The sequence below is a fragment of the Lampris incognitus genome, chromosome 2, assembly GCF_029633865.1.
Source record: "Lampris incognitus isolate fLamInc1 chromosome 2, fLamInc1.hap2, whole genome shotgun sequence".
Lineage (NCBI taxonomy): Eukaryota > Metazoa > Chordata > Actinopteri > Lampriformes > Lampridae > Lampris > Lampris incognitus.
The window spans coordinates 95,127,973-95,147,614 of NC_079212.1; the positions used below are offsets into that span (position 1 = coordinate 95,127,973).

Consider the following 19,642-nt stretch of genomic DNA (forward strand, 5'->3'; position numbering starts at 1 on the left):
AAATATCAATGGAAGACACATAACACATGACCTATATTCAGACATCCCTTATATCCATGCAGATATCTTGTAAGCATTCGAGTGTGTCAGTCTGAAGATGCAGTAATGTGAAGCACATGTCATTAGCTCCCCCGTAATGTATGTGTGTGTGTGTGTGTGTGTGTGTGTGTGTGTGTGTGGGTGTGTCTGTCAGTGTATATGTGTCTGTCAACGTGTATGTCTTTACAGTACGTGTGTGTGTGTGTGTGTGTCAATGTATATGTCTTTACAGTACGTGTGTGTGTGGGTGCATGTGTGTGTGTCAACATATATGTCTTTACAGTACGTGTGTGTGTGGGTGCGTGTGTGTGTGTGTGTGTGTGTGTCTGTCAATGTATATATCTTTACAGTACGTGTGTGTGTGGGTGCGTGTGTGGGTGTGTCTGTCAGTGTATATGTGTTTACAGTACATTTGTGTGTGCATGTATGTGTGTATGTGTGTGTCTGTCAGTGTATATGTGTTCATAGCATGTGTGTGTGTATGTGTGTGATGACCCGTCATCCTGGGAGTGCTCCTCTGCGTGAGGAGCGTCTCAGAATGACAACATAAAGCCAGACACAGGAGGAGGACAGGGGACACAGTGACTGAACATGTCACTTTCTCCTCATGTTATTTTTATCATCATCTAATTTCTACACCGGGGAATGCGCCGAGGGTGGCAGGAAGAGCATGTACTTTGGAAAGCTCTACAGTCGGGTACTGAGTACGCGGCCCTGTTATGCTACCTCAGACAGCTATTTTTCTTTTGTTGTTTTCTATCGCCGGTCCTGACAGTGTTTATCCAGTGGACTGTGAGCATGTTAAGAAGACTCCACGGATGCACCACCTACAATAAGGACGTGAGCATCTCCAGTTCTCATGTTAATATACACAAAGACAAGACTGACCTAGCGTTGCTCTCAAAAGCAGTTTTGCTAGTCCAAAATGGAGTGATTATCAAGGTGTGAAGGTGACCTTGTGGAACAAATCACCACCGAGGTCTGCAAAGAGATGTGCAAAAACGTGCATCTGCCACTCTTTCTCCAAATTATTTGATGCCCTGTGCAACCACACGTGGGTTTATTGTTTTTTTCTGAGTGCATTTCTCACATTGTCAGAAAAATCTGTCATAGTATCATAGACCTCCAGTTTTTCCAAATCTGTCCTCTAGCTTACAAGAGAAAGGACGCTACACAGAAGGGCAGGGGCTACCAGAAAATACCCCTGACCCACTGTTTGTTTTTGTTTACCTCATGATTTGCCACATCAATTACTCTGATATTCTTTCTGTGAGTGTGTAATAAATGGACGAATGATGAATGAGGCTGTAAAAGTTGTTTTTCTTGGGATATCTGTGAACACAGTAGAAATTATGTTGGTTTGAAAATTTGAGTTCAAACGTTCAAAAATCTTGTATCTTGTCAACAAGTTGATCTGTACGGTGACTGACTTTATGTAGCTACACTATATGGACAAAAGTATTGAGACACACCTCTTAATCATTGAATTCAGGTGTTTCATTCAGACCCATTGCCACAGGTGTATAAAATCAAGCAGCTAGCCATGCAGTCTGCATTTACAAACATTTGTGAGAGAATGGGTTGTTCTGAAGAGCTCAGTGAATTCAAGTGTGGAACTGTAATAGGATGCCACCTTTGCAATAAGTCAGTTCGTGAAATTTCTTCCCTGCAAGATATTCCGCAGTCAACTGTAAGTGGTATTATTGAAAAGTGGGAGTATTTAGGAACAACAGCAATTCAGCCATGAAGTGGCAGACCACATAAAGTCACATTGCGGGGTCAACGAGTGCTGAGGCGCGTAGTGCGTAAAAGTCGCCAACACGCTGTTGACTCAATAACTGCAGAGTTCCAAACTTCCTCTGGCATTAATATCAGCACAAAAACTGTGCACCAGGAGCTTCATGGAATGGGTTTCCATGGCCGAGCAGCTGCATGCAAGCCTTACATCACCAAACACAATGCCAAGCGTTGGATGGTGTGGTGTAAAGCACGATGCCACTGGACTCTGAAGCAGTGGAAACGTGTTCTGTGGAGTGACGAATCACACTTCTCTGTCTGGCAGTCTGATGGACGAGTCTGGGTTTGGCGGGTGCCAGGAGAACATTACCTGCCTGACTGCACTGTGCAAACTGTAAAGTTTGGTGGAGGAGGGATAATGGTATGGGGTTGTTTTTCAGGGGTTGGGATAGACCCCTTAGTTCCAGTGAAGGGAAATCTTAATGCTTCAGCATATCAAGACATTTTGGACAAGTCTTTGCTTCCAACTTTTTGGGAACCGTTTGGGGAGGGCCCTTTTCTGTTCCAGCATGACTGTGCCCCAGAGCACAAAGCAAGGTACATTAAGACGTGGTTGGGTGAGTTTGGTGTGGAAGAATTTGACTGGCCGGCACAGACCCCTAACCTCAACCCCATCGAACACCTTTGGGATGAACTAGAACGGAGATTGTGAACCAGGTCTTCTCATCCAACCTCAGTGCCTGACCTCAGAAATGCTCTTCTGGATGAATGGGCAAAAAATTCCCACCGACACACTCCAAAATCTTGTGGAAAGCCTTCCCAGAAGAGTGGAAGCTGTTATAACTGCAACGGGGGGACCAACTCCATATTAATGGCTATGGATTTAGAATGGGATGTCATAAAAGCCCCTGTAGGTGTAATGGACAGGTGTCCCAATACTTTTGTCCATATAGTGTACATCAAAAGAAACCAACGTTCTAAGCATCTTGCCGATGTGATTAAGGGTTGTGCTAAAGGAATATGAAGAGGAGGTTACAGGCTGGTTTGGGGTTGGTCTGATGGGCAACATGAGTGCCTTTACATGTGACGTACCTTCTGGTGCACCTGTACGCCACTTAATGTGCATTTGTGAGACAAGAGCTTTCTGACCAGAGTCACATTTCTGCAGGGTGGCTTGGACTGTTTTTTGTAAATGTGTGAAAGGGGAGATTGTTATGAAATGAAATATGAAATATACTTTGCAAGCAAGTTATTAAAAGACAGCCCTGTTTTGTTCTCGCTATATCGTTTAGTGCCATTTTAACTGGTAGCTTGCCAATGTCATAATCCATCACTATCTGGAGTTAAAGCAGGATGTAAATATGAGTCTGTTACATGTTTCTGAAAAATGTACCTGCTCCAAGATGCAGGTAAAGTTGCATAAAGTGATATACCATGCACTGTAGCACAGCACAGACAGTGAAAGCTAAAGCAAAAGAAATTCTTTGTCATCACTGTTTGGCATTAGTCATAGACCGCATTTATTTTTTAAAGTTCATTTGGAAACATGCCTTTAGATAGAAATTAAAAGGGCAAAAGCACTGATGTTTTGATTCTGTATTGGGCTTTTGGTGCCATTCACTGGTTAAAAAAAAAAAGCAGTGCATGGCGTAGCTTGATAACCTGTGATGTTAGGGTGATGTCAGTCAGTCAGTCCAATGTGTGACCTTCAACCGTGCTAACGCATAATCTGCATTTTCCTTCTGTATGTCATTACTTTATGCAAATATCCTTCAAACATTCCTCTCGGGCATAAGGGTACATGTTGAGAGAGAGAAAGAGAAAGAGAAAGCAAGAGAAAGAGAGAGAGAGAGCAAGAGAGTGAGAGAGAAAGAGAGCGAGAGAGTGAGAGAGAAAGAGAGGGAGAGAGTGAGAGAGAAAGAGAGCAAGAGAAAGCGAGAGAGTAAGAGCGAGAGAAAGAGAGTGAGAGTGAGAGAGAAAGAGAAAGCAAGAGAAAGAGCGAGAGCAAGAAAGAGAGAGTGCGAGGGCGAGAGAGAAAGAGAGGTGAGCAAGAGAGAGAGTGCAAGAGAGAGAGAGAAAGAGAGCGTGCAAGAGAGTGAGAGAAAGAGAGGAGAGAGAGCGAGAACGCTAGAGAAAGAGAGAGAGCCTGAGGGACACTGAGCGACCAAAATCAGTTCATTAATATATGCCTGTTTGTTTGTTTGTGTTTGTTTGTTTTTGACTGTCTTATCTTGTTTGTATTGTTTGTGATGACATTAAGTATTTTGTATCATATTTTATTAATGCTTTGGCAATATGAGAATGCTTGTCATGCCAATAAAGCAAATTTGAATTTGAAAATTTTAATTTGAGAGCGGGATAGAAAGAGAGAGAGTGAGGGAGAGAGAGAGAGGGAGAGAGAGAGGGAGAGGGAGAGAGAGGGAGCGAGAGAGAGAGAGTTAGCGGGCATGTGTGCAAACTACAAATATATCTGATAGAATTTAAATACAGGATCCAAATAGACACACACACACACACAATAATATACTCCTTTCTTCACCTTTTCGTCTCTTTCACCCACTCCCTGCACCTCCCTCCATCGCTCCCGCTCTGCTCGTAAAATAGCACTTGAATTAAGGACATCAGAGAAGGACATTTGGGCCTTAAAATAGCTTATGGTAGGCTACACTTGCACTCTATATGAGCGTTTTGATTTGCTCCTTGGGCTCCGTAATCCACCGTACAGTAAAACTACTATGTAAAAGACGAGATGAGATGAGGACAAACGCGCCATTTCACAAGGACACCACCCTCAGCATCATCTTATAACAAATGAGTCAAAAAAGTGTTTCATAAGCCAAGCTGATCTTCTCATCTTGACCAAAAACTGAAAAATTCTGTCCCACCCTATGAATAAATACACCTGAGCTAGCTATAACTGAAAATACCAGTAAAGTGTGTATTTTGCTGGCTTGTTAATGTAAAGCGAGGTTACATCCTCAGCTTTAAACAAAACCTTAACTGTGCTGATTTGAATGTGCTCGATGTTTCAGTAGCCAACTTGATAGAAAATGTAGTGAAGGACGTGTTTGCTTTTTGAAAGAAATGAGCTTTTATTGTCCATGCTAATGAATACCTAACAATTTGCATTTCAAAGTTTTCATGTTGCTGTCGGGCAGTATTGGGGGATAAAGGTTCGGATCAGAGCCGTACTCATTAGATCATCTAGAGAAATAGTTTATTCTCAGTGCTAACATGTGAGAATGTGTGTGTATGAGTGACTGTATATGTGTGTGTCCAGACACTTACGTTGGCTTTGATGCTTCTGCTTGGTCTGTCTGGAGCTTTTCACCTCCCTCCACCTCCATGGTGCAATAGACAATCCGGTTGGGGGCAAGAGACTTCAGCCCCTGCACCTCCATGATCACCACCTACAGCGGGTAGAAGAAGTCATTCCAATCACAGACCTGAGAGAAAACCCACTTTTGTCAAGTTAATAAGTACATCACAGATGTACAAGAAGCAGTTGCTCTCAGTTTGAATATGCTCCTTGGTAGAGCTCTGCCCCAAAAACAAAGCCCCGGTCACATCACTAAACAGAGAGCTTTGCTTTTGTGTAATAATGGATCATCAAAACCTCATGATGCTTGAGTTGTGTCAATGTGTACATTATGTGACTGTTAAAACTGCCCTATGAAAGAAATACTGCTGTTAAGATCATTTAAAAAATTAAAAAATAAAACCTTGACTACGAGTAGAAGAAATGGGTCTTGCGGGAGTTTCCCATCATGTAATATCAGAGACTGGGCCTTCACAGCTCGGCATGTGGAGCCTGCATTAGCATGAGCAGACCTTGAGCCTCAGTTTCCATTGGGGCAACCCTTGTTATAAATAGAAACACCCGTGATGCTGTAAGGCACCGGTAAAGGCATCTGTGAAATGGTATAATCGATGTTATTCTTCCTGAAGAGAACGGACAGCTGTGTCTTTTGTGTAACAGGCTCGGTTTATAGAGCATTTGTATACTCAAAAAAATTCAAACTGGCAAAGAATCGGTAACGGCACATTTTGATGGCAAAAAAAAAGAGAAGCAAAATGTGAGAAGCAACGTCTACATATTAGGGTCAGTCAAAGAAAGTTGAATCAGTTCATCTGGACACAACATTTATTGACAGATACGTTTCATCCCTCATCTAAGTGACCTCTTCGGTCTAAACTGACTGCAGGTATCCCACCCTTATAAATAATACAGTACAATACAGTTGCCTAATGACCGAAACCAATGACCGAAACCGACGACCGAAACCAACGACCAGTTTCATATGCAAATATGGGTGTGACCTTTAACTAGATTTTCAAAGGCCATGTTCACTATTCACAGAGGATTAAGGATTGTTGCAATCACAGCATTGTAAATTGGTAACAGATGTACTCTTAGCCCCCCCCCCCCCCGGTTCAGGGATGATGGTTCCCTCTTCACATATGCCCCTTTTCCACCACATGGTACTGACTCAACTCAACTCGACTTTTTCGTTTTCCATTACAGGAAAGTACCGGCATTTTGGTAACTGTTACCACTTTCTAGGTACCACCTTTGTCAAGGTTCCAAAAAAAACAGAGCAGGTACCAAAATCAATGCAGACCAGCAACACTGAGGGGGTACTGTTACAGTAATGGAAAACGACACTCTGTGAGTCGAGTCAAGTCAATTCGAGTTGAGTCAAGTTGAGCCGGTACCATGTAGTAGAAAAGGGGCAATAGATGGCCTCTTTCACTTCACGTTCAAACCATTGTTCCTCCCTATCAAGGATGTGCACATCCTCATCCCTGAACGAGTGGCCCCTGGCCTGTAGAGGGGTGTAGACTGCGGAGTCCTGACCTGACGTGTTAGCTCTCCTGTGTTGTAACATCCTCTTGGCCAGCATCTTTCTAGTTTCCCCAATGTGCACTGCAATCTTCCGGGCACTTAACAGCATACACTTTATCGCTCTGTTTGTGCCGGGGGACACGATCCTCGGGGTGGACCAACTTCTGGCGCGGCGTGTTTATGAGGGTGGGGATACCTGCAGTCAGTTTAGACTGAAGTTGTCACTTAGTTGTGATGAAATGTATCTGTCAGTAAACATTGTATCCAGATGAACTGATTCAACCTTCTTTGATGTCCTTACCTGGATTACTGAGCATGCATCAAGACATGTTAGGGCCAGGTTTCACAATGACAGGGACTAGTCAGACCATATGGGATTCTATATCAAATGAATGTCTTCGTTGTGCATTGAGTCTTACACATATGCGTGTTCTTGCACACGACGACATGTGTAAAATGTAAAAAAAGAGTCCCTTTCGGTGTACAAAGAAACTAGAGGTGTTTTGAAAACCAAGGCATTTTGAAGCAAGATGTCCAACATGCGGAAGAATAGATGTGGTGAACCTGAAACATGTTGAATTTGCTCGCCAAAGCTACAGCGCCTGTCATGACTATAAAGAGCATCCTCAAAGCACCATGGACACTGCATTTTCCAGCGGTGTCATTTCAGATCTTGGAAATCTTTTTCTTTGTTTTTTACCAACCACATAGTCCACCTGCAACTTTTTTGCACCAATTAAAAATGAGACATATTCCCATTTTGAGACTCTTTAAAGTATAGCTTGTTTCACACCAAAGCTGAATTTCCTGTCGACGTTATGAATTCTGAAATAGCAGACACCATAATACATGAGGCGAGAACTTTCCTGATCCATGATAATTCATCCCAGACAAGCTGATAACGAAGATGACTCATGTTCCCAGTTTAAGGAGCCGGTAAAAGAGGGTTTTTTTTTTGTGTCTCATGCCTTCTGTTCATGCCTCAGAGCACCTCTTCTGTATGTTACTATACTTAGTCTGGCACAGACAGGTAGTCTAAGACAGCTCTGATTTATGAACCCTGATTTATGCAGACCTAGTCTCACACTAAAAGTCTCAGTTTTTTTTTTCATTGCAAGGAATTTATTTGCACCTGCTTCTTCTGACTGAAAGTTCTACTTAAAGATATTCAACACAAGTGGTAAACACTAGGGATACAAACTAAGATACAAGCAGCATGGTCTTAATATTGACAAACTGTGTATCTCGGCCTTTTTGTGCGGCTCTACCTCCAGTGTGAAGGAGAGAACCACGTCGGACTTGGACAGCGTGTTCTCATCCTCTTGGCCCATGTCTATGATGGAGGTGTTGTGTCCCCGTTTCAGCTTTTGGAGTTTGAACTCCCCTCCCTTGGACACGGGCATGCTCTCCAGGTTCGCCATCAGCTGGTTCACCGAAGACTTGAGCTCCTCGATGTACATCGCCTCCATTTCTTTGGATACAAATTTGGGGAACTTACCACCCTGCAGAGAGTACCGTGAAAGTACCATGACACATTGAGCAACAACAACAACAACAACACACACACACATATACATCTTCCATGGACATGAAATGAACTTTTTCACAAACATAGCTGATGTACTGCCGCTTCGTCAAAGTAGGATGAAGATCGATTTCCCCCATTGCTCGCAATGTTAAAAGGCCAACTTTCTGTTGCCCTCGATTCCATCTGTGATCCCTTCTTCTGTGTTTCAGTGAAGCATATAGCACAGTAAAGGTGTTGTCATTGACATCTTTATGTTTCTTTTGTCAGACAACCGCACATCCAAAACAGTGATTCAATCAAGAAATTCAGTTTCCTTTATTAACCCCCTTGGGGAAATTCAGCTACTGCAAATTAGCCCATCCTAGCTGTGATCTGTGTAGTTAGGAGCAGTGGGCTACCGCGTTCATGTCGTGCCCGCCCGGGGACCAACTCCAGTTCTTTTCCCATTGCCTCGGTTAGAGGCACAGACAGGAGTATTAACCCTAACATGCATGTCTTTTTGATTGTGAGAAGAAACCGGAGCACTCGGGGAGAACATGCAAACACCACACAGAGGACGACCTGGGATTGACTCCCCCCCAAGGTTGGACAACCCCGGGGTTCGAACCCAGGACCCTCTTCTTGTGAGGCGACAGCACTTAACCACTGCACCACCGTGCCCAGGGTCACAAAATGCTAACTGGCTAATGAAGGCTAAAGGTAATTTCAAGGCTGTTAGCATTTTGTGATCCTCAATCAAATCACTTTATCTCTAGCTGTACAGTAGTCTGAAAGCATGAACGTGAATATATGTCAATGACAACACCTGTATTGTGTTATATGCTGCACTGCATTGAAACACAAAATAAGTGATCACAGACAGAACTGAAGATGACAGAACGTTGGCATTTTTAACATTTCAGGAAACCGATACTATGACGAAGTGGAAGTAAATTGACCATGACTGTGAAAAAGGTCTCTTGGTCACTGGTCAGCATTTAACTTTGTGCTCAGTCGTGTATTTGCTTTACTGGGCGCACTTTGCTTTTACGTGCTTTACTTTTCACATGTCTATTCTGTTTAAATGAATATGTAAGAACGCACAGAAGTCACAACCTCTTTGTCTCATGAACCCACTGCAGTGTCTGACTCACCCTGGCAATCTGGTCGGCCATCTGAAGACGGCCATCCAACTCTCGTCTGATCTGCGCAGCCTGCTCGTCCAAGTTGTCCAGCTAGTGATAATCAAGAAGGAAAAAGACCGCTACAGTCTCAGTTAAACACAACAACAACAACTATACACAGCATGAAGCAAGTCCCAACCACTGCTTCATGACTAAGGAGTATAGGGCACCTATATTTCCCAGGTTCATTTTGTGATCTAAGACTTATAATTACATGCAGAAATTGGATTTTATTGGATTCATTTGTTTACACTGTATACATAATGATAGATAGATAGATAGATAGATAGATAGATAGATAGATAGATAGATAGATAGATAGATAGATAGATAGATAGATAGATAGATAGATAGAAAGCACATTGTGGATAATGCACCACATAAAGGAGAGGAAAAGAATGAAAAAAAGTGTCTTAGAGTCCAATTAAATTACCGATGTGTACTCTGTCAGCTCACTGGTTGCCATATACGCTGTTCACCTCCGATACTGGTTTATAGGGGCATCTCCATGGCCCATCCTATAGCGCGGCCATGGCCATGGCATATTATCACGAATCACACTGAGCCAACAGAAACACGGGCCAGTTGGCCCGTGCAGCAGTCACATCGAGCCCTGTCACCTTCACATAACCCTCTCACACACACACACACACACACACACACACACACACACACACACACACACACACACATGTGCATGTGCATATACACACATGCTGCCACACTGCAAACACTCCACTGTGCAATAACAATGAACCAGCAGAGGAGGGACATGAAACATGAAATTTGATTCCTCTTGTTCTAAAGAGTTCTGGTCCAAACATGATGTATGAGCTGAGGGCTGTGATGCCTGAACATGCAGAGGGCTAACAAAATCATCAGTTATACAAGAAGTAAACAAGTAAGTCCTGTTGGCAAAACCTATAAATTCCGCCTGCCACTCTCTCGTTCTTTTTGTCATGATGTGTTGTTATGGTTATGACCCTCCAGAGAGGCTGCAGCAAATCCCAGCTCTGTGGTGGCGAAATAACATGCGCGCTGAGAACAAGGGAGGGGCAACAACTGCTGCAGCCAAAAGAGAAACTGGATTTCAATTACAGACTTGCAGTTTGCCAGAATTAACCGGCCGAGGCTTCGAACCAAAGCAAATGAGGCCATTACGGGCTGCAACAAGCGGCATGGCGGTGACTACGAAGGCTCATGATAATTCTGAGTTTTTCCAGCTTTGGCACTGTCACAGCAAGTAGATACCAGAATAGATCAAGATAATCAAAGTGCAGTCCTCACATCGCCTGTCCTCATTTTCATCATCATCATCATCATCACCACAAAAAACATATCAGTATAAACATGGTAGTATTTTATGGTCCTGTTAAGGAATATCGAGGCTAACAGTGTTAATATTTAAATGTCGATACTGACATCCACACGAATAAAGCAAACATCTTGCAATGTAAAATCTTGCAAAATGCTTGCAGACTTAAACGCTCTGACACAGAAGGATGAACCTTGAAGTAATGTCTTTTTTTTTTACTGCCTGCATTTAACAATAGCTACAGCACAGAAAAGGAGCCCGACATCTGTTAGCCTACGCTTTGCCCCTAAGTAATACGAAGTAGAGAAATCCATGGTTCTCTTGCATCAATAATGAATAAGAGATTTATATTAGCTGACACAGGGAGAGAAAGAGAAGGCTGATATTTCCCTTTTGCTGTCTGCCTCTGTATACCTTTACTTTCTCTGCCACTGTCTCCAACAGTAGAAAGCCGCTTCATTTTTGTCATTGTGCAGCTGTTCGGTTACAATGAAATGTGTTTTCTGCAACTAACCCATCCTATTGTATAGAAGCAGTGGGCAGCTGCAGCGCCCGGGGACCAACTCCAGTTCTTCTTTCCTATTGCCTTGCTCAGGGGCACAGATGGGAGTATTAACCCTAACATGCATGTCTTTTTGATATGGCAATATGGCTTAGTTCTGGCAAAAATCGCTGCTATGACGCACCAGCAGATGCTACTACGACTATAATCAGGTTTACCTTGCATGATAATGCATGAGCTGATTAGCAGCATGCCTTACAGGTATGCAGTATCAGGGTTTAAACCAATAACCCAAGAACAAATCTCATCAGACAGTTTTAGTCTTTTTCTTTTTTTAACAGCGGTGAGCTGCAGCGAATATAGACACTTGAGGGCGCTCACAAATGATCAGTGGTAAAACCGCTCTGCGCTGACGGTGCCATTATTTTCCTATGGGGAGACCGGTGGCGCCCAACTAGGCAGGAGTGCTACTCTTAGCGTGGCGCATCTCTGCCACCGAGTGCTGCACTCAAACGTCTGCGGGTGGGAAGTCGGATGTGGGTATTTGTCCTGGTCGCCGCACTAGCGCCTCCTCTGGTCGGTCGGGCGGCCCCCAGATCGGCAGAGAGAGGTGGTGGAACGGCGACCGGGACGCGAATATTTTTTCCCTAGGATGAATCTGGATGAATCTGGAAAGTTCCTGCTCTCAGGCACTAGGATTGGCCAGATCTGCCTGTCACCAGGCGGCTCAAGAAGAGCGGGGGGGGGGGGGGGTCAACTTTGACCTCGGTAGCCGTGCTCTTATTGGTTGCCGCTGTCCCTTAAAGCGCAACCAATGAGATAACAGCTGTGTGTGACGTAGCCAGAAGCGACACATGCAAGCGGGGCAAGTTCAGAGACATGGAAGAAAAAGGTTCCCCGAATTCTATAACACAACATTAAAAGCATACCACGCAGTGGCGCCCCCAAGGGGCGGCCAGGGGTGGCCATGGCCACCCTGATACTATCCCTGCCCCCCCCCGCTGGGCCCCCCAGCCACGAGTTGTATATGCAGAATGTGCTTTTGATTATGTATAATATGCTTCTATCTGATATTTTCATTTTTCATTTCTGGACATACACAATGTAACAAGGAATCGCCTAACCTGTTACAATATATACAGACACATGACACATTGAAACTCAAAATGTTAACTGTACCGTATTAGTCTATTCAGTAACATTAACTGTGAAAAATAAGAAGCCACAGTTTTTCAGTGTGCGATTCCTTAACTTGACAGTTTTCAGCTAGCCTATACAGAATACTGCAAAAGCAGGATAGATTTCCTGAAAGGCAGTCATGGCTTTTGGTTTCGGTGGGCCACCCCAAGATTTGCAGTGGCCCCATTTGGCCACCCCTATGAAAAATTTCTGGGGGCGCCACTGATTCCACGATCTCGGCAGTAAAAGCTATGCGTGGCCAAATGTCAGCAGTCAGATGGAGCTACTGGGTTGGTGACTAGACATGAAGTTTTTACAAATTTATCTAAATCCAGTGCTAAAGTTAGCCTAGCGTTGATGACGTACGCCGTTGCCTCTGTGTCGTGTCTGCACTATGCTCTGCTCCACCTCACAATGAGCGAAGAGCACGTTTCTGATCTGAAGGCAGCCTGGTAGAAACTACAGACATTTAAGAAAATTCTATAGACATTTAATGAAAACCGTAACAATCATCACGAACATGTCTTCCTGGTTATTTAAACGATGGAACATTTCTACGTTGTAAAGGTTTATGCTGCAAAAAAAACCTGCTTTGGAGCTCAGTTTCTACTGAGAACATATTTGCTTTACATTGATCCCACTGGGTGTCCATTTGTCCTAAGTCAGTCTTGGCAGTTGAAGCGATTTATCAAATTGTCAGATGAGCTGACTTGACAAAAGAGAGGAAAAAAAATCTGAACATTTTAAAAATGACTAACAGAACAAAAGTTCCACTTTAAAGGAATTGTGTGGCATTTGATGTCCGTTATTATTTTCTACTCAGCCGGTGACATGCTCGAACGAGAGATTTCATTTTCGTATAAATCTGTTCTGGACTTCATACTGAAAATGCAGAGAACATAGGTACAGCAAACAACTAAGGGATTTGGCAATAAAACAACTTAAGCATTTTGAAATGCCCTATTGAATTCACAGTGATGCATGGCTGTAGCATTGTTTCGACTCGGGCTGAATCATCTGCATGTCCACTATGGAGTACAAGCCGGAGGAGCATGAAAACGGATAATCTGCTGATTGTCTTTTTGACAGCCATGGATTTGTGTGTTTTGTGCAGTTTATGTTTCCTATTTCTTGTGCGACAAGATTACATCAAATTGTTTCTGTGGAGGAAATCATCCATCGACAACAGAGGAGACTTCGGCATGGCTTCTCTTATAGGACCTCCCCACTTTGTTGGTGCTACAGTAAAAATCCTCTGGACTCCTGTTGATGGGCCATACGCCAGCGCTGACCTCTCCGTGCATGGTGGCATTTCACCCACTCCTATTACATTAAGAGGCCTCGTCTCTCAGGCTTTACTGTATTGATTCTCTGCCGCTTCCAGCAACCCCCCCCCCCCTTTTAGAAAGAATGAGCTGGAATGACTGTGCAGACGCAGGAGGAGGAGAGAGGCGACCGAGTGAAGTCTGCTGCACCGTGTTCAACTTGGACTGAGATGAAGAGACGCAGAACATGGCAGAGGACAGAGTGAGAGAGAGCAACGGAGCTGAAGAGAAGATAAAGAGAGAGACGGAGAGAGGCTCGGTTCCCCTGATCCTACCTGAATAGTCAAGCCCACTCATGCACTTCGATTAGATAAGTCCATACTCTTAAGACGCCTGAGTATTAAGGCAAAAAAAAAAAGCAGCTTAGATCAATTTCATTGTCCTGATCTATAATTTAAAATGCACACTTGCACAGTTATGTAATTATTGTCATTATGTAACATGCATGTATACAGTATATCTATTCATCCTGTGCGATAGCCAGCACATCTATCAGCGGCCTAATGAGGAAAGTCAGCGTTAAAAGTTAACTGGATTTGATGCTAGTTCGAGTTATTCATGTGCACGTTATGAAATGATGCTGTCCAGATGGTATCTAAAATGGAAGACTGTCAGCATGAGCTGTCAAGTATTGTGTGTTTCCAGCGTTGGCCACTGAACAGCCACCCTGCTGTATTACCCAGAGTTCCTGTTTAGTAGAGCACATAATCAGACTTTGCCACCAGCTGCAGCAGAGTGTCTTCGCTTGCAGCTCAGCAAATACCAAGCGCTGCTCTGCTCCACCACGACACTTGAGAAAAAAAAAGAAAAAAAACCCAGCCTTCTATCACAGGAAGTCTCACAAGCTGGATCAATAAAAGGAGCATGTCTCAGGTTCAGGAGCTGAAGCTAAGATTAATCCACAGCCTTGTTAGCAAGCGGTACTGATCCTGATGGCGTTGCTGCCTCAGTTCTGGCTGGAGAGCTCCTTTCGTTGGTGATGCTGACTATCCTGTGCGGCCTGTCAAAGCACTCGGGACTCCGGGCACTGTGAGATTGCTGTGCCAGCGACCTCCGACTCGCGCAGCACCAAATCACTGTCACAGTGCCATGCCTAGAAATCCGGCGGCCTGACCTGCCGTCGTCTGACGCTGCATTATTCCGTCTAACATCTGCCTCCTCCAACCCCACCCAGGAAGCATGAAGCAATTTGTATGGCACAGTTTCGAACGCTGTGCTACCTAAAATGATTTTAGATTATTAAAACCCATTACCGTGCTACCCATTATACTGCACACAGTGACTTTGTGAAGCTTTGTGAAACATGGCCTCGGTTATTTTCAATTACTTCACATCTGTCTTGAGATGTTTCACACAGCAAGGAGAAGTAGAGGTCACTGTCTATGTGCAGGCATGGCCATCCCCCTGTTGTGCCCCACAGCACCCGATTCTTAACAGACCCACCTAAAGGTCACTGCCGTCATTGGACCACAAGCATGATATAGGTAGACAGGCATTTCCATAAAACCCCAGCCCAACCAGAAGGTACATTTTCCCTCGATTCTAGCGGAGCTGACGGCACCACTGTGGCTATCATAAAGGTGACATCGCCTCACCGTAAGCCAGGCTGACAGCAGGTCAGAGGTGATGGAGCGGAGGCTGGTGGGTAGTTAACAGCTCTGCTTGTCACAGATGGACGGAGCATTAACGCCGGGCAGCACACAGAGCGGTTCTGACTGGAACGACTGGACCCTAAGTCCAGGGTTTGAAACAAAAAAATTTTTTTTTTCAATTGAGGGAATAGGTGGAGTTAGAGCAACATTGGACCTAGAAAGGTGGTCTATATTTAGACCTGCCGTGTGTGTGTGTGTGTGTGTGTGTGTGTGTGTGTGTGTGTGTGTGTGTGTGTGTGTGTGTGTGTGTGTGTGTGTGTGTGTATCGGAGCCCAGTGTGAGAAAAGGCTTCTCTTGTGCGAGCACAGCATGTTTGCAAGGCACACTAATTAGAGGTCGACAATGTTGTGCTTCTCCCCGGCACTTGCGGCTAGTCAAGGCCGTACCACTGCTTTTCAAGCACATGCGTGCCCTTTTTAAATCTCCGCTTTATCATAAACACTGTCCAGAGTCCACGCCATGCCAGGACAGCCAAGCCTGGGCGCATGCTTCAGCGCCACGGCTTTTTCAGCTTAGAGGTGGCTGGGTGGTTTCAGCAAATGCTTTCCTGCTCTCCCCCATCATGAGTGCAGTGAAGCGGCTCCATTACACAATTATATCAGCTACAGGCTAAACCAGGAAGAGCTCAGGCCTCATTGCCCAACTAACAGTTGCAGATGAGACAAATTAAAGGAAAGACCAAGGTGGGGCCTCCTGCAAAGTCAGTGAAAACAAAAAAAAAACAGTGATGGGAGTCTTGGGTGTCAGTCCCGGAGCCCTGCAGGCTGTGATTGGTGGCTCAGGGGGGAGGGAAACGGTACGGTCTGATGTGTGCGCGCCTCACTCGGACGCCAATGCACAGGTAATTTACCAGTAGTCACTGGGGACCGCAGAATAATTTCAGCCAGAGTGAGAGCGCATCCGTGCATATAAATATTCATGATCACAACAGCTGAGCATGAGAAATGAAGGATATTTCACCCAGTCAGCGGCATCAGCACCAGAACAATTTCATAGTCTAGCAATTGAATTTACTCTATTCTAGAGTCCACCTGAACTGTAAACTGTTTAGGGCTGTCACGTGGTTTAGGTGACACTAGATGACACCAAACAACGCTAGGTTGTCATCGGGTTGGTTTTTTTTTTATTAGATAGGAGAATTAATCAACCTTCACGAGCTAATAAAGATCAATGATTTTAGTATAAGTATCAAAATACGAAATAAAATCAATGAGAATTTTTCTTCTTCTTCTTGAATAATCTGTTTCTGCACTGCTTTAGGGCTACGGCATCTGAGGCGCTTGCGACTCTTTTGTACCCACGATGTCCGCCACTGGGATTCACACATGTGCAATAAATGTAAAGTAATTATCTTGCAAACAATATAGCAATTTTTAATTTTTTGCCGCTGAAGCAGACTTTTGTCACAGTAAACACGACGCCAAGGTGACCTGTCCCTCCTAACGAGAGAGCCATACTGACTGCGGAGAGCGGCAGGTGAATAGCGTTTCAGCTAGAGCGAGGCTCGAGGCTGAACTGCACTCTGGTTGGTTTTCACGGGATATGAACCAGGAGCACGAGCCCAAAATCGGAGCACGAGCCCCAGCTCACACGATAACGGATACCTTTTGAGGGCGCGCGCTATTGACGTGTTGAGCATCACGCTACGGGCAGCATCAGCGGATGTGTATGTACATCTACTGCGCGGTGCCGCCAAGGGTGGTTTGGGTTTGCGTGAGACGGAGGAAGAGTGGCTCCTCATCTGCATGTTGTCGGCAAGTCTTCTCCAGGCAGCGGCACGCTCACTCCGGTTGTTGTGACGTGACCAATTCCTGCCAATTATGGCTGATTGTGTTTTCATTAAACAAACGGCAGGTAGTGCGTGAGTCGTTGTTTGGCAGGCAGATTCAGCCTGTCTCGAGTAGCGCGCCAAACAGCGGCCATTAAACTGCTGAAGGCAACCAAATGGATCCTCCTCTCGTATCAATTATTCTGATGTGGCAGTCCATTTGAGAGGTCATAAGCCTGGCCTCACAAGGGAAGGTAATCAGCATTAAGTCAGGGGAATATATCTTTTGTTTCTTAGGTAGGGTGTTCCCCCCCCCTTTATTCTCTCCATTTGTAACCGGCCAATTACCCCACTCTTCCGAGCCGTCCCGGTCTCTGCTCCGCCCCCTCTGCCGATCCAGGGAGGGCTCCTGACTACCACATGCCTCCTCCGACACATGTGGGGTCGCCAGCCGCTTCTTTTCACCTGACAGTGAGGAGTTTCACCAGGGGGACATAGCGCGTGGGAGGATCACGCTACCCCCCGCCCCCAGTTCCCCCTCCCCCCTGAACAGGCGCCCCCGACCGATCAGAGGAAGCGCTATTTCAGTGACTAGGACACACACCCACATCTGGCTTCCCGCCTGCAGACAGGGCCAATTGTGTCTGTTGGGACGCCTGACTAAGCCGGAGGTAACGCGGGGATTCGAACCGGCGATCCCCATCGGAATAGACCGCTACACTACCCGGATGCTCTATGTAGGGTATATTTTTAACTGTTCCCAAGTTTATCTTAGAATACAAAGTGCCCTGTGTGGCTTGTTAAATGGTAAATGGACTGCATTTATACAGCGCTTTTCTAGTCGACGACCACTCAAAGTGGTTTACAGTGTACGCCTCACATTCCCCCATTCTCCCCCACATTCATACACTGATGGGGGAGGCTGCCATGCAAGGCACCAACCTGCTCATCAGGAGCAGTTAGGGCTGGGGGGTTCAGTGTCTTGCTCAAGGACTCCTCACCACTCTCTCTGCAGAAGTCAGGGATCGAACCAGCGACCTTCCGATTACTAGATGACCCGCTGTATCTCCTGAGCCATGCCGCCCCAAACAACAATACCATGTTCAACGCCATGGGTACAGTAAATTAACTGATGTCACATGATGTAACTTCTATAGGTATCTATAGGCTATTTAGGTAGGATAAAAAATAGAAATCTCATATGTAATTTTGTAAAGAGGGTTACTGAGGGACAGACAGGTACACCGGACTCAGTTATGACATGATGTCATAGGGACAGTGTTGAAATTCTGGGACATGCTTTTGCACTCATGATCCATGGAGCGCCTGCTAAAAAAAGTGCTATTGCTTGGAAAACGCACTTCCTTTCCAGCGTCACGTGTGCTGAACGAGAGCCAACTGAGACGCTCAGGTCAGGTAAGGTCAGGTCAGGTTCCACGCCGCTCACCATTTAATGGCTGCTTTTATCATACGCATACTGTAGCGCATTCGGGGGGCAACCAGAGGAACTGCCGCGGCCGGGACGCGAACCCGTCTCTCCCGCGCCGCGGGAGACATCGCTAACCGCTCCACTAAAGGGTGCGACCCGTTAGCCAACGGCTAACAGTTTCGGCAATGGGAAATAAACCTCCAGTTCTGTCAACGTTGGCGCCATGCTCTTCTCGTTGATCTACTGAGCCACACTCCACGTGTTAAGTAGCGTGGTAACCTCCACATTATAACCTGACTTGACTATGACATCAGTCTGGACGAGGTGAAAACTCACATTTCAAAACTACTGGTTTAAATAAGGTGGTCCTCTTGCTACAGATAGAGGCTGATCTCCAAATGTGCAACGGGAAATTCTGTTTTCGGTTTGTCTCTCATACACACACACACACACACACACACACAACACACACAATCAATAGTTCTTTTTGTGTTATAATAAGATGTATTGATTTGTGTACTAGAGCCTGTGGATAGAAATAGGTCTATTTGGATGATTTATTGTAATCATAATAAACTTGCTATTTACCTATAAAATTATTTTTATTCACTTTATACTAATTATGATTATTATCATTCTAAACAATATATGGAAAAAAATGTGAGACTGGGGATTGTGTAATATTGATTTCCCACCTTTTGTTAAAAAGGCATTAAAGTTACGATAGTAAAACGTAATTGATGATAAAAAAAAACAACTCCCTGTGGGCGTCCGGGTAGCGTAGCGGTCTATTCTGTTGCCTACCAACATGGGGATCGCAGGTTCGAATCCCCGTGTTACCTTCGGCTTCGTTGGACGTCCCTACAGACACAATTGGCCGCGTCTGCGGGTGGAAAACCAGATGTGGATATGTGTCCTGGTCGCTGCACTATAGCGCCTCCTCTGGTCGGTCGGGGCGCCTGTTCGGGGGGGAGGGGGAACTGGGAGGAATAGTGTAATCCTCCCACGCGCTACGTCCCCCTGGTGAAACTCGTCACTGTCAGGTGAAAAGAAGCGTCTGGCGACCCCACATGTATCAGAGGAGTCATGTGGTAGTCTGCAGCCCTCCCCGGATCGGCAGAGGAGCAGCAACCGAGACGGCTCAGCATGTGGGGTAATT

General features: G+C 45.2%; 1 protein-coding gene across 7 annotated transcripts in view; it reads right to left on the minus strand.

The window, feature by feature from the left end:
- Positions 1 to 19,642, minus strand: part of cadpsb (Ca2+-dependent activator protein for secretion b) — a 95,233-nt gene that overhangs the window by 38,586 nt on the left and 37,005 nt on the right. For all 7 annotated transcript variants that reach the window (XM_056275516.1, XM_056275515.1, XM_056275514.1 and 4 more), the window contains exons 4-6: positions 9,284 to 9,364; positions 7,891 to 8,124; positions 5,065 to 5,186 (exon numbers count right to left, since the gene is read on the minus strand). In XM_056275516.1, the coding sequence (XP_056131491.1) occupies positions 5,065 to 5,186; positions 7,891 to 8,124; positions 9,284 to 9,364 (437 nt within the window). The remainder of the gene's footprint in view (positions 1 to 5,064; positions 5,187 to 7,890; positions 8,125 to 9,283; positions 9,365 to 19,642) is intronic.